At 37.6% G+C, this 15,179-nt stretch overlaps 1 protein-coding gene across 1 annotated transcript in view; it reads left to right on the top strand.

Annotated features, from left to right (window-relative positions):
• Positions 1-12,188, top strand: part of GLRB (glycine receptor beta) — a 43,385-nt gene extending 31,197 nt beyond the window's left edge. Inside the window, 2 exon segments of the mRNA XM_089911288.1 lie at positions 4,188-4,480; positions 11,133-12,188. Of these exon segments, the coding sequence (XP_089767414.1) occupies positions 4,188-4,480; positions 11,133-11,429 (590 nt within the window). The 3' untranslated portion in view covers positions 11,430-12,188.
• Positions 12,189-15,179: the final 2,991 nt, after the last annotated feature.

Here is a 15,179-nt window from a genome sequence, read left to right as displayed (position 1 = left end):
TGTATACTGTATTTTCATCTTCCTTCATTAAAAAAATATTCTCTAATTTCCCTTGTGATTTCTTCTTTGGCCCACAGATTCTTTATATATGTGTAGTTTGGATTCCAAATATTTAGCGTTTTCATAAGTACTCAAATATGATTTGTTTTTAATTTTGGCAGGGAACATACTCTATGATTTCAATCCTTTTATGTTTACTGAGACTTTGTTAATGGTCCAGCCCAGCATATGTCTCCTGGCAAACATCCTATGTCACTTGCACTGTATATTTATCACTCTTGGGTGTAGAATTCTGTAGATATGAGTGGAGTCAGGTTGGTTGATAGTACTGTTAAAATCTTTTATGTCTTTTGTCTAGTTATTATAGTTATTGATGAGAGAGTTGTTAAAATCCCCAACTCTAATTATGGAATTATGCTTCAGGTATTTTGAAGCTCTGTGATTAGACCCACACATATATATATAATTTTATCTAAAAAGAAAAAAGAAATAATATTACTGACAGATTAAATATCAGGATATTCTGTCAATACGGCTATTTTGACCCAGTGTATCTTTCCTTTTTCTACTTTTTTTCCCCTACATTTTTCCAAAAGATTATGAAATCAATTTGCCAATCTTTTCCTTCTATGGCCCATAATTTTTATTTTCTAAAATTTAGGAGAAGAACATAGGTCATTTACCCTAGACTCATTTTGCTTTTTTAAAAAAAAAATCAGTCTTGTGTTCCAGTTTTATTTTTCTTCCTATCTCTTTTTGATTTACTTTTCCCATTGTTAACAAGTATCAAAGCTTCCTCTGCGAACTTTAGGTAGACTTTGTCTTCAGCTATTTCTTTAAGTATAAAAGTAACTGTGGAGGTAACGTCTTACACTTTTTACCCTACGTAAACTTTACTGTAACACATTCTTTTTCTGGTACATGAAATGGTTTAGTTGCTGCTAAAAAGGATTTTTTTTAAACAATACTTTTAAATTATACATGTAAAAAGATGAATAATTCAGGTCGCAATTCAGACCTCTAGCAGGTCACACACAGTACCTTTCTTCCTTATTATGGTCTTTTCTTATCATCTGGAACAGTGGTTCAAGATCTTTTTGATTATAAGGATCTCTTTCAAAAATGTCAGATATTATTTCTGGATTCCCACGTGGTAGTAATTGTGGTTTTCCTTTTAGTATCCTTTGATTAGAATGCTGTGCAATGATAACATGCTGATGTAATAATTTAGCAGTATTTCTAAATGAATTTTCATGTTATTAATCACAACTCCATATAAGAATTTGGTGCATGGTGTAGTTTGTCTCAGTATGGGATAAAGATGATTTCAGGTTTAGACAGTAGCTGTTGGGCACAATTTCTCCTTGATTTGCTCTGTTGGTTCTATTTGTTGTTAATAAAAAATACTACTGGGACTTCCCTGGTGGTCCAGTGGTAAAGAATCCGCCTTGCATTGCAGGGGACGTGGGTTCGATCCCTAGTTGGGGGACTGAGATCCCTTGTGCGGCAGGGCAGCTAAGCCCACGCGCCACAACTACTGAGCTTGCGTGCCACAAACTACAGAGCCCACATGCTCTGGAGCCTGCATGAGACACTAGAAAGAGAAAACTCGCATGCCACAACTAGAGAGAAGCCTGTGGGCTGCAACGAAGACCCAACACAGCCAAAAGAAAAAGAAATAAAATAAATAAATAAATGAAATACAAAAAAAATATCTCTACCTCCCCTTTCTTTTCCTTTTCTTTTTTCACCCTTTTTCTTGCTTTCCTTTTTCAGTCTTCTAGGTTTTGGTATTCCTCTTTTAGGCAATAGATTGCTAGAGTATATGCTATTAAAGAATTATTTTTCAGATGTTTCCTCTGAGATTGTCTGAACGAGAAATCTCTGGACATCCCATAGTCAATGGGAGTTCACTATCAATAGTGGTCTCTTAAATAAGGATTTTATCACTATAAAGTTCTTTCTGCATATTGATGAGCTAAACAACTTTATCTTCACCCTGAATTCTTTATAGAAGTTTTTATTCAGGTTAACTATTTTATGTAGTTAATTTATTAATACTTTGATTTATATTATTTGTTAGCCATAACTTTTAGTAGATGTAGACCTCACGCCTGTTTATCAGAGTTGATAGCAATTTTACGACATACTCCCTGATTTGAAATCTAGACTTGGTTTGTTTTTGCATTAGGGAGAGAAAGTAACAAATGACAAATAAGGACTATATGTTTTAAACACGTTATAGAAAAATTATACCAAGAAGTCCTGGAATTTATTAGAGAGGTGCTCCATTAAATGGGAATAATATATTAAGAACACAATATTGAAATTATAAATATACCCATTTTTTTGAATGATGGGTTTCACATTTCTTTTTATTGGTTCATAATGTAGGAAAATTCAGGCAGCATTTCACTATGAGTTACTTAAACAATGATGTAATCTCATCTGAAGGCCATGTTAATATAAGGCTGAAATATTTGTCTGGAGAAATATTTGCTCAGATTTCTTATTTTAGGATAAAAAAGCAAGTGGACGTTTCCTATTTTAATGTGATTTCCTGAAGACAAGGCACACAGTGAGGTCCACATTCTCTTCCTTCTCAACTGATCTCCATTTCCATTCTTACATCTTCGAAATGATACAGATCTTATTGGGATTGGTCACCATGGTTTTTAACTTAACGCCTGGGATTATAAATATCTCCCAAATGTCCATTAATATTCTATTATTCTGAATCTTTCTCTGCTCCTTTGACCTCCTTTTTCTGATGCCTGAGCCTCTCTGGAGTCCCCTCCCTTTCCACCACAACCTCCCCTGAACGATACTGGCCAATCTGTCCTTCAAGAAGGTCCTGGGTGCCCTGTGCTGAGTCGTGGTCACCAGTTCTTTGTTTCTCGGCCTTTATCTGGCCTAACTTGGTGTTTTCTTTCCAAAGTCACATCTTTTCTATATTCTCCTCTTCCTATATTTCATGGGTATTTTCCCAGTCATTCTGTTTAGAAGTTTGTCTCAGTCTTTTCCTTCTTCCTTTAAATAGTAATCAAGTTTTAAAAAATGTTTTCTCCAAAATCCTTTCACATTCATCCTATCCTTCATTTTCTTATTCTTTGTTTCTGCATCTCCTATATTTTTCTTTCTCAGTTTATTTTTTTATCCCTAGAAGAGTGACGTTATTGAAATATTCTCTTGATAATGTCATTTCTCTACCAAATATGATAAAAGATCCACTCTAGGACTTTGAGGGCCTTCTATAATCTGGCTTATTCTCCATTTCATTCATAAAGCTGCTAATACATCAGGATAAAGATTCAGGTATACTACTAAATTTACTACAATTTGATACATTCTGTGTTATTGATGAGCATGAAATGCTATGGAAACACAGAGGATGGTGTCACTATATACTACTTCAAGGCTTGTTTTTGATTGATAAGTTGACTAACACTTGATTAAGAATAAAAAAATAACTTGGGAATGTGATTTGCTAAATTAATGCCCATAGGTATAATTAACTGAGTTTAGGGCAATGTTTGAGAAGATCTTGGATTTTTATGTTACTTTTCACTTCCAGGTTAGAAAATGTTAAAACCTATATTAACTTTTAAAACATAGTCCTGTTAATTAGTTTTCTTCAGGATAGAGGATAATTACAATATAATAGTAATATATATATATATATATATATATATGTAATATTGTTTCAACCTGCAGAAGTTATATTTTACTAAAAGCCTTTCTTTCTAGGAGAGAGTCTCTTAGTTCTTCAATGTTAAAAAAAAAAAAAAAATCCCCAAAACTCCACACCTTTCAGGAGCCTCTGAAATGATGCAACTGGTGGAATATATATTTTTCAATGTTTTAAATGATTATTGATACTAATATAGTGTTTCCCGTATTCCCAATGCAAGAGCAAAGAGAACCAAGTACATCTTTCATTATTAGGGTAATAAAAAATAAAAAATAAATATTTATTTTTTAAAATGTTAAGTGTTTACACACATACCACCCACATTCAATAATTCTTACATAAGAAGCAAGTACATGGTGTTTCTTCTACTCTTTGAGTTTTAAGGGGACCTGAGGGGCATTGAAAGTTATTGGAGGGGGATTTCATCAAAGAGCAGTGATTGTAGAACATTTCACGGGAGTAAAAAGCAACTTGAATTCCTGTTTCTGTCCTGCAGGAATCTTCTCAGTGCTCAGCTTGGCCTCTGAGTGCACAACCCTGGCTGCGGAACTTCCCAAGGTGTCTTACGTGAAGGCTTTGGACGTGTGGCTCATCGCGTGTCTGCTCTTCGGCTTTGCGTCCCTGGTGGAGTACGCGGTCGTCCAGGTGATGCTCAATAACCCCAAGAGAGTCGAAGCGGAAAAAGCCAGAATTGCCAAGGCTGAGCAAGCAGATGGGAAGGGGGGGAGTGCAGCTAAGAAGAACACTGTGAATGGCACGGGCACACCTGTTCACATCAGCACCTTACAGGTAAGGATGACGTCGGCCAGCAAAGTGCGTTCTGCGGGTTTAAAGGTTTGGTAGAATTGGTTCTCACTCGTTTTTCTCTCACAGATGCAAAGGGACTAAACACAACCTACTTTTTGGAAAAGAATAGAAAACACTTAGGTCCAATAGTAACTGAGAAAAAAATCAACACTTTATCAAATTACTGGAGAACTTTCTGTGGAATTTAAGGATGCTTCAATTCCTCTGCTCTGATGGTCACCACTGAATGTGGAGGCCTTGCCCAAGTGACAGACCTTCCTACTCTTTCTCATTTGACAAACCTTTGCGAATGGCCGGGGGGCTGAAGGCTTACGGGGCCCACGTTCTTGAGTCAATCTCCCACCCATTCCCCATCAAGTTGGAGAGCTTCACAATGCTCATGTCAGGCAGGCTACTTCTTTATTGGGTGCCTGGCTCATAGGGAAACTATGCCCATGGTTTGGGATTTGTCCAGTGCAGTGAGTAGCTAGAGAAGAACTGAACAGTTAAAACCCATGACCTTGCCTTGTCACTTGGTGATGGGTCTAAGAATAGCGGACCATGCCTCTAGATTCAGGTACTGATAAATCCTGGAGCCACAGACCACGTCATGGATTGAGGACAGTTTTCCACTCACTCCAGCATGCCTGTACTTGATGACCTCTAGTTGAGAAGACCCTAGGCCAGGGGACCATTTCCACTGAACGTAGCATGGTAAGTTCCACAAGAGACTAACAGGTCCAGACCATCCTACAGCCTTGGAAACCTTGCCTGCATCTGGCCCCAGACCATGTCCATTTGCTGACCGCCACTCCTACCAACACCTAGAACGTTAGACACGTTTTTAGAGACAGAGGCAAGCAAACTGTTCTTACGTGATGCTGTCTGCAGGTCTTTTTTTATTTTTTTGGTTTTTTTGTGTGTGTGTGGTACACGTTTTTTTTGTGTGTGTGTGGTACGCGGGCCTCTCACTGTTGTGGCCTCTCCCGTTGCGGAGCACAGGCTCCGGACGCGCAGGCTCAGCGGCCATGGCTCACAGGCCCAGCCGCTCCGCGGCATGTGGGATCTTCCCGGACCGGGGCACGAACCCGCCTCCCCTGCATCGGCAGGCGGACTCTCAACCACTGCGCCACCAGGGAAGCCCTCTCACGTTTTAATTTGTATATTTAGATCATTTAAATTTAATGAACTTATTGATATATTTAGGGCTTCAGTCTATTTTATTTTTTTAAATTTTATTATTATTTTTTATTGGGGTATAGTTGCTTTACAATGTTGTGTTAGTTTCTGCTGTACAACGAAGTGAATCAGCTGTATGTGTACGTATATCCCCTCCCTTTTGGGCCTCCCCTCTCCACCCCTGTCCCACCCATCTAGGTCACCACAGAGCACTGAGCTGAGCTCGCTGTGCTATATAGCAGGTTCCCACTAGTTACCTGTTTTACACGTGGTAGTGTGTATACGTCCATCTCAATCTCCCAATTCATCCCCCAACCCCCATGTCCACATGCCCATTCTCTACGTCTGCATCTTTATTCCTGCCCTGCAAATAGCTTCATCTCTACCATTTTTCTAGATTCCACATATATGCATTAATATACGATATTTGTTTTTCTCTTTCTGACTTACTTCACTCTGTATGACAGACTCTGGGTCCATCCACGTCTCTACAAATGACCCAATTTCGTTCCTTGTTATGGCTGAGTAATTTCCATTGTATATATGTGCCACATCTTTATCCATTCATCTGTCGATGGACACTTAGCTTGCTTCCATGACCTGGCTATTGTAAGTAGTGCTGCAATGAACATTGCAGTGCATGTGTCGTTTTGAATGATGGTTTTTTCAGGGTGTATATTTTGTGTCCTATTTGTTCTATTTTTAATCTCTTTCTTCTTTCTCCTTCTTCCATATGGACTGCTTGAACAGCTCCTAGAATGACATTTTGAGTTTCCTGTATTGTTTGTAAGCATGTCACTCTCTTGCTTGGAGGCTGCTCCAGGTGTCCCATTATATACACATGACTTTATCACAGTTTCCTGATGTCACTCTGTTGCCACTTTGTGTGATGTGTAGAAATGCTACCTCCCTTTAACACCTTTTGCTTTCCTCTTCACATGACAAAATTATTGTAAATACTTCTTAGAACCTAATTAGAAAGTGTTACACTTTTTGCTTCACCATCACACATAATTTGGAAAACTCAGAGAGAGAAGGAAAGTTTATTGTATTTGTGCCTATTTTTGTTTACTTTGATCTTTCTTCCATTCTGATATTCCAAGGTTCTATCTTTTATTGTTTCTTTCCTTTTAGAGAATTGCCTTTATCCATTATTTTGGGTAGCGCTGCTGGTAACAGATCCTCCTAGTTTCCTTCATCTGGGAATGTCTTGGTTTCCCTTCATTCCCAAAGGATCTCTTCACTGGGAATGGGATCCTCGGTTGAAAGTTCTTTTCCTTTGGCACCTAAAAACTATTGTGCCCATTCCTTCTGGACTCTGTGGCTTCTGAGAAGAACTCTGCTTCATTCACACTGTTTTTCTCCTTTAGGTAAAATGTCATTTTTCTCTGGCTGCTTTCAAGATTTTTTTTTTTTGCCTTTAATGTTCAGAAGTTTAATTATGTATTTTGGAGTGGTTTTTTTAGGGGTCATCCAGTTTGGGGTTTGTTCAGCTTGTTAGAAAAAATGAAGGCTTATGTTTCTTGCCAAATGGGAGAAGTTTTCAGCTGTTAGTTTTTGAGTACCTTTCCTCCGTCCTTCTAGGACTGTGACGACACAGATGTTAGATTCTCTGTTACAGGCCCACACGTCACCACTGAGGCTCTGCTCATTTTCCTAGTAAGTTCTCTGTTGTTCAGGTCCCTTCTGAGCATATTTTTATCATCTGTAGAGGATACCTTTACCACCGTGAAATCACACCTAAGTCTCCTGGTCCAGAAATATTGCCTCGGGCGATTCGCTTTTACCTGTGTGCAGATTCAAGCTGGAAAGGACCACAAAGAAAATCTTAGAGGCTACAGTTTGAAGCCTTTGGAAGTTCTTATCTTCATCATTTTTTATCCTTGACAGCCTCATTATCGTAGTACCTCATTTTTGCTACCAGTAATTTTCAGAAGTGACAAGTTTATATGATGAAAGTAAATGAGACACATATTCATATGAGGAAAAATGGGGAAAGTATAAATTGGAGATCTGTAGAACCAAGATCACTTTTAGAAATGTGTTGAGTGGGGTTACTGTCTTACTTATAAGTAGCTCATCTAATCCCTCTGCATGTGACATTATAATTGTTTAAAATAGCATTTATATTGTAAACTCTTTGTACTCTTATGTACATGTTTGATTTGATAATCATGTGTGGAGAGTATTAACTAAAGAAAGTTGTGTTTGTGTAAAGTCTCTGATGAGCAGAAGAAGAGACCAGCAAATGAGGTAATGAATTATGAGCTGTTTAAGCAACTAGAGGACTTCTCAGTAGGGAACCTAATTTTATTGCTTATTCAGCTCTGACACGTCATTAAAAATTACTTCTGCAGTAGACGTACTCTTCACCAACACACACACACACCTCATTTCAAATATAAGAATCTGCAAATACGTTTATAGAAGAGTGTTCAATAGACTAAATGATGAAGCATTTAGTGTAACCAAACTGAAGTTTTTGGAGTGATTTTTCCTGTTATCACTTCAACATTGAAGTAATTATTCTTCCCTTAACTATTTCCTATATTTAAACAATCTCTTGGAATAAATGTAACATTCTATGTCTACATTTTGAATGAGCTGTGTAGGTACAATTTTATAATGATTAAAATTGCTGGCAGGGCTTCCCTGGTGGCGCAGTGGTTGAGAGTCCGCCTGCCGATGCACGGGACGCGGGTTCGTGCCCCGGTCCGGGAAGATCCCACATGCCGCGGAGCGGCTGGGCCCGTGAGCCATGGCCGCTGAGCCTGCGCGTCCGGAGCCTGTGCTCCGCAACGGGAGAGGCCACAACAGTGAGAGGCCCGCGTACCGCAAAACAAACAAACAAACAAAAAACAAACAAAATTGCTGGCAGAATCTAAGAATTTGTTTATGTAAACAAAACACTAGAAAATTTTAAGTGTTAATATGTATGACTTAGGTTATAATATCATATAAATTGGGCTACTTGTCCAGTTACTTATAGATACTGAAACTACCCCTAAAGCCATGAATAAAATACGGTTCAGAGTAAATGCACTTCTGTAGTAAATATGTATGGCCTTCTTTGTGCAAAAGTAAAAAGAACTGGTAGGAGTCACGCTTCCTGAGTTGCTGTCAGAAGCCAGAGTCCTCCTTTGTTTTGATACGTGATTCTAAAGCACAGTTAGTGCTCTTGGAGCAGAGGATTCTAAGTGAGAGAGAGCCTGGGACACCCACGGAGTCCCAGAGCTTGCGGGCTGCTCTGAGAGTCTGAGAATAGTACAAAGGTTTGATATGGAGAGGCTATTCCCAACTTCTCTTCCGATCAAGGTCGTGATTTAGTCTTTACACAAGTTCGCTGACACACACTGAGACTTACCCATTCGTCAAACAGCCCTGGAAAACCAGAGCTTCAAATGCGGTCTTCTGTCTGGGACATTTACCAGGAGTGTATGTGAGTGTGAACGTGTGTGTGTGTGTGTGTGTGTGTGTGTGTGTGTGGAGACAGAGCTTAGGTGACAGACTACTTGATGAAAGTGACCTTTTAAGATTTCAAATTGGGGAATTTAAATAAAAGGCCTGGAAGTAAATTTTAAATATATGTTTTCATAATTTGTGATATATATATACACATATATAATATATACATGAACGATTTCCCAAAGTCACATTTAAATAACTTAGATTCTCGTTGCCAGCTTTGTTCTGTCTCATTCCATTGATCAGTCCCTATTTTTTGCCAGACATTTTCCTAGACACTGGGTTAAATTGATGTGGACCAGAGCCCGGACCAATGGTGGCTCCATCAGGATATAACTCCTCTTTAAGCTCTACTGGGTCCTCACCATGGGGAAGCTGGGATTGTACATTAAAAAACGGGGAACGGTAATCCTCTTTCTTCCGGCTGGCCTCCTTTAGCTCCAAGTCCCATCAAGCCAGGACGGAACTAAATCGATGCTTTCTAAATATTTTAATATGTTGGTGATTCACATTTTTTTAACCTATAAGACATTCAGAAAGGATGAAATTCCAGTGCCTCAATCCCCATTCCTACTTATCAACATTTTCTTGTGTACTTTTGTACAATTATATTTACATAAACATCTTTTTCAAAAGTTCTTACCCAACAGGATTGTACAAATATCTATGTGGTATAAAGATATAATTATAAAGCCAACATTCATAGATCAGCTTAAAAAAATAACATTACCAGCACTTGTTCAAAATTGAAAAAAAAAAAAAGGAAACAACCTAAATGTATAAAGCCAGAGGATGTGGTGACACATTTTCATTTGTTTTTTCACTCAGTGTATGTTGGTTACTTTTGCTTCCACCTCTGAGCACTGCCATCTGGCTTTTGCCCAGAAAATATGCCTCAGTGTTTGTTCGGATAAAGGATACCGTCCTGGTACCTGAAGGGCTGCTGGGGAATGACTTGTTTTACATCTTACATTAAGCATCATTTTTACCCAGACATAATCTAGTAAATGTGAATAGAATCCACATAATTAGTCAATGTCTTATTCTAACTAAGGCAAAAACTAGAGTGTACTAATAGTGTACAATGACATGGTTTCCTTTTTCGGTAAAACAGTAAATATTTTAGTGAAGATTCCCAAGGTGAATCACAAAGCTCGGGAGTAAGAACAGTGGAAGATGAAGCAGTGGAATCATGGGCTCCCCCTTCTGTGGCCTTTCCTTAAGCCACTGGTCAGCCTCTGTCTTTTCCACAAGCTTTTCTGACAGCCAGAGAGAGTTCAGTGTGGAATAATTATTTTGTGTATTGTAGGGAACTGAGTCAAATGTAATACTTCAGAGATGATCAACTGAACAGTCTCTGTAGCATATGATCTGGCTGAAATATCCAGTTTCTTTGGATTTTCTGAGTTTGGATTCTCTGGCTAATTCATCTTCAGGCAGCAAGTGAGGAATGCCTTTCGCTGGTCAATCTTTGGTTCATGATCATTGTGACCACTTTTAGTTCTTACTTGTGAGTGTGGTTTAGAGACACAGCCTGTCTCATTGCAAGGATAAATGTCTCAGTCTTTTATAAACAACCCAATTTGGCAATAGGATCCCTGGGGAAATCAAAGGTCAGAGGTACCAGAAGACGTTTGTATTCCGTATGTTCTGCTAATATGATCTGTGTCATGGTTAAATGTTGGATTTTCATTTATTGGTCAGTCTTTCAACTGAGAACTCTCACAAGCCTGGAAGCACCTAAGATAAAGGATGATTTGCGCCTTGATCCCTTAACATAAAATAACCTACCCAAAGTTTATTCCATGACATAAGCCTTGTTGTATAGGCAACATTTTAGAGCCCTAAATGTTCAGGTAATTCCGTGGTTTAATCAATTGACTATTATTTCTGTTTGACAAAGAGACATAATAGTCAACTGAATAGACCATCCGATTTTTAAAATGTCTTTTTGAAGACGTTTTATAAATAGAAAAATTCTAAATATCCTGTCTTTAATTTTTATTCTCAGGTTGGAGAGACCAGATGCAAAAAGGTTTGTACGTCCAAGTCTGATCTGAGATCTAACGACTTCAGCATCGTGGGAAGCTTACCGAGAGATTTTGAATTGTCCAATTATGACTGCTATGGAAAACCCATTGAGGTCAACAACGGACTTGGGAAATCCCAGGCCAAGAACAACAAGAAGCCGCCTCCTGCCAAACCCGTTATTCCGACGGCAGCGAAGAGGATCGATCTTTATGCAAGAGCGTTGTTTCCTTTCTGCTTCTTATTCTTCAACGTTATCTACTGGTCTATATATTTATGATAAACCTTTTCCATTCGTATAAAGTCAAGTCCCATTGCATTGTGAACAACCTCGTTCATTAATGCCAATCTGTGAACATTCTTTGCATTTTCATAGCAATATATTGCATTTTGGATGCCATTGGAGTGTAATACAAATATGGCGCCTTCATCATGTGGAATGGCAGCATGATCTTGTTACGTCTGTGCTCTAATCATGATGTATTTATGTAAAGCAAACATAATTGCTTTAGGAATAAATGAAGGATAAGCGTACTACGTAAAATGGAATCCGAACATTTCTCTCCAGTTAGTGTAAATTGCAAATATTCCGATAATTCTGATAATAAAACGGGGTGCACTCTGAACCCTGTTTTGTCATCATCGCAATGTACGTAGTGTTTCAGATCCCTTCCCTTGTAACTTTCGGAGAAAGCCACCTTATTCTTGTACAATTTTAGATGGTATTATCATAGATAAAGCAAAAGCATATTACATATGATATAACTTTATAAGTAGAAGTATATCAGCTCTAACTACATGAGCTCTGTGGAGCAATAAAGTTCAAACCAATTCCTAATTTGTAAAAGCAGCTCATTTTAAAGTGTGCCTGTGTTGTCAAATGCCAGATGATAAAGCCCAGTGAGCATTTTTGAAACAAAGGGAAATCTAGATTTACCTAAATTCGTGCTGAATTCTGGTTTCTCATAAAATAAAAATGAAAGGAGATATATTGATTAAATGTTTCTGATAAAAGAAATTCTATTTAGTTCACTTTAAAACCTAGATATATTTTCATGGATTTTATTTTGTGGATACAGAGTATACAAAATCATTGTGCCTTAAAAAGAGTCATAAATATTTTGAATTGGAATATAGCAATGAATATGTGATTTCGTACCATTTGTAAGAAACCAAGAGGAAAATACCTTATTACTAGAAGTAACTTGAGTTGGGAAGAAAAATCCATAATCATTAGAGGATTTTAACTTCTTTATTTTATTAAAATGCTCACATCTTTTAAAGTAAAATTAAATTTTTTTCCTGAATTTCTTTTTTTCTTATTTGAATAGTGCTCGATTTTGTTACAAGACATTTAAAGGTTAAGTAAATGATTACTTAGTTAGATCTCACCTCCATTTGTATCTTCTTTCTTGCTAAAAGTCCAGGCTACTTGGATTAATTGCTTTGGTCTTATTCCAACTTGCAAAATAGGTACTTTCTGGTCTATAAGACTTGTATTCCCTAGTAATATCAGAGCCAATGTACCTTTTTATTTCTCTATAGCTGATGCTAGGACTATCAGTAATCCATGTAACATAAACATAAGACCAAATAAGTATATTTACATTATTTGGAGAGTTTGCAGCAACTGAGGGTTTGGATTGTCAATTCAATAATAAAATGTGTTTACGTATTGTTTATGCAAATTGCATCTACAATTCAATGTTATTTTATTGAAGACTTTAATTTGTAAAAGAGTCACTGATTACTGAATCTTTAAAAGACGAGATATATCTAGTCCTCTGTGGTCCTTCAGCACCCTCTAGTTGCAAAAGCACAGTCACCTGAGTCACTTTAAAAATGCCACAAGTCGCCCTGTTGATGGACTTCAACATCCTGCTAGGACCCGGACAATAACATCTTAAACTCTGAGAGGAAAAAGCGTCTTGAATAATACTTACACCATTTAAATTTGTAGTTATAATAATTATATTTGCTTATGATCTCTGTCCTTCATTCTTGCCAATTTCATTCATTTTAGGGAGTTTGATTTAGATATAGAGTTTTAAGTGGGAAATGTACGAAATGGAAGACAGTTCTCATTCCATAAGAATTTATTTCTTGAAAATAATGTGAACGAACTCCTTTGTGTAATACAATATTGTAGCCTCTTAAGATCCATTTTAATACCCAAATATGTATAACTAGCTATCCCAGGATTAAGTGTGTATGTATACCTACAAATGGAACATTACGCAGTGATCATAAGGTAGTACAACTGGTGTCCACTAACAGTTGCTTTCTCTTGTTATCTTGAGAATTTAGTCACTTAACCCCAGGGTAGTTCTGATCTGTGTACTTTAAATATTATGTCTTTCTAGGAAACTTGCAGTATATTTACCTGGATGTCAGTATCGCAAATTCCATGTTTCCGAAATAAAAAAGATCTTCTCCTTACAAAGCAGCCGCTTCTCTTATTTTCTGTTTCCAGTAAAGCCATCGCGATTCCAGTCCCCCGTGGGCCATCTGCCTTCCTTTGTCACACGGTATATACCCTGTCAAGTTCCAAGTCCTAAAATTTCCCCCCTTACACCAACCACTGCTTCTCCATTTCTGCGGACACCACCCTAATTCAGTTTCCCTTTCGCATGCATCAGACAATTACAGCAGTCTACAAACTTACTTTGTGATGTTTATTTTGTTTGGCATAAGTAATACACGAATATCTCGATGTATTAGCAAAACAGGTGTGTCTAAAATAAGTAAGCCCTTAACGTTGTCATAACCTTCTATCTTCAAACCTAACCTTTCTCTTTTCCCAGAGGTCACCACAGTGACCTCTAGGCACCTACAACCTCTACCTACCTTTTAAATATAAAAGATAACGTAATGGGATTTAACGTAAATGAGATTTTACCATATGTATGTTTTTGCAATTTGTTTTTCATCTACTATATTTTGGAGCTCTTTCTATGTGAGGATATATTGGATGCTGATAAATCTTTTGCCTCCTATTATTCTATAGCATGAATGTGCCTGAATTCAGCTTCTTTTTAAACATGAATTTTGATTGTTTTTCTTTTCTAATACAAAATAGCATTGCACTAAATATTTTTGTGCACACATGCGTATATTTCCATGAAGTGGATGCCAGACGTGGAGTTGCTGAGTTGAAAGATGTCTGCATCTTAAATTCTGGTAATGTCTTTAGACCGTCAGGATGCTGTGTGCAGACTCTCACAGCCTGGTCATCTCTTAACCTGTTGTATGTAGTGTACATATTACTTTTCTTTTTTAAAAACGTTTTTTGACCTTGTTTCAGACTTCCAGAAAAACGTGCAAAAATATTACGAAGAATTCCTGTACACCATTCATGCCAGTGCCCCAAAGGTTAGTACTTCATCACACTAGGTTTATTTTCCCTCTCCCACTGTGTGTGTGCTCACATGAGACACATTTTTTCTGAAACATTTAAAATACAGTTGCAGAGATGATGATGGCCCTTTGTATTTACACACTTCAGTGTATGTTTCCTAAACAAGGAACATCCTTTCATAACCACAGTGGTACCAGGTACCCACATCAAGAAATTGACATTGATAAATTACTATAATCTAGAGGCCTTATTCAGATTTGCCAGTTGTCCCACCTTTTCTTGTTTGTTTGTTTTGGTTCAGGATGTAATCCAGTATCACATTCTTTATTTACTTGTCATGACATTAACTTCTTTAAAATAAAGCTGAGATCACGGCATTCTGCTCAAACATCTTTAGAGCTTTGTATTGCCCAATGAACTAAGGAAAAAAGTCCTCCCTCTGACATATAAAATTCTCCTTGTTAAAGTTTAACTTACCTTGTAGCTGTTTCTCACATTGCTCACATCTCAAACTCCAGCCAAACTGAAGGCCGACCTTTGCTTATCACACTTAGCAGTGACAGGATTGCTAAGTTCAGCGAGGTACCTTTCCTTTTGGTTAGTGTTTAATTTTACGTCTCATTATTTCTCTTAAGTGGGTCAGTCTTGGATGGTTTGTCTTCCCATACTCAT

The sequence above is a fragment of the Delphinapterus leucas genome, chromosome 5, assembly GCF_059928025.1.
Source record: "Delphinapterus leucas isolate spDelLeu-1000000601 "Yukka" chromosome 5, BTC_Dleu_Yukka2, whole genome shotgun sequence".
NCBI lineage: Eukaryota > Metazoa > Chordata > Mammalia > Artiodactyla > Monodontidae > Delphinapterus > Delphinapterus leucas.
Note: the sequence above shows the minus strand (reverse complement) of the source record. Positions and strands in the feature narration are given on the sequence as shown.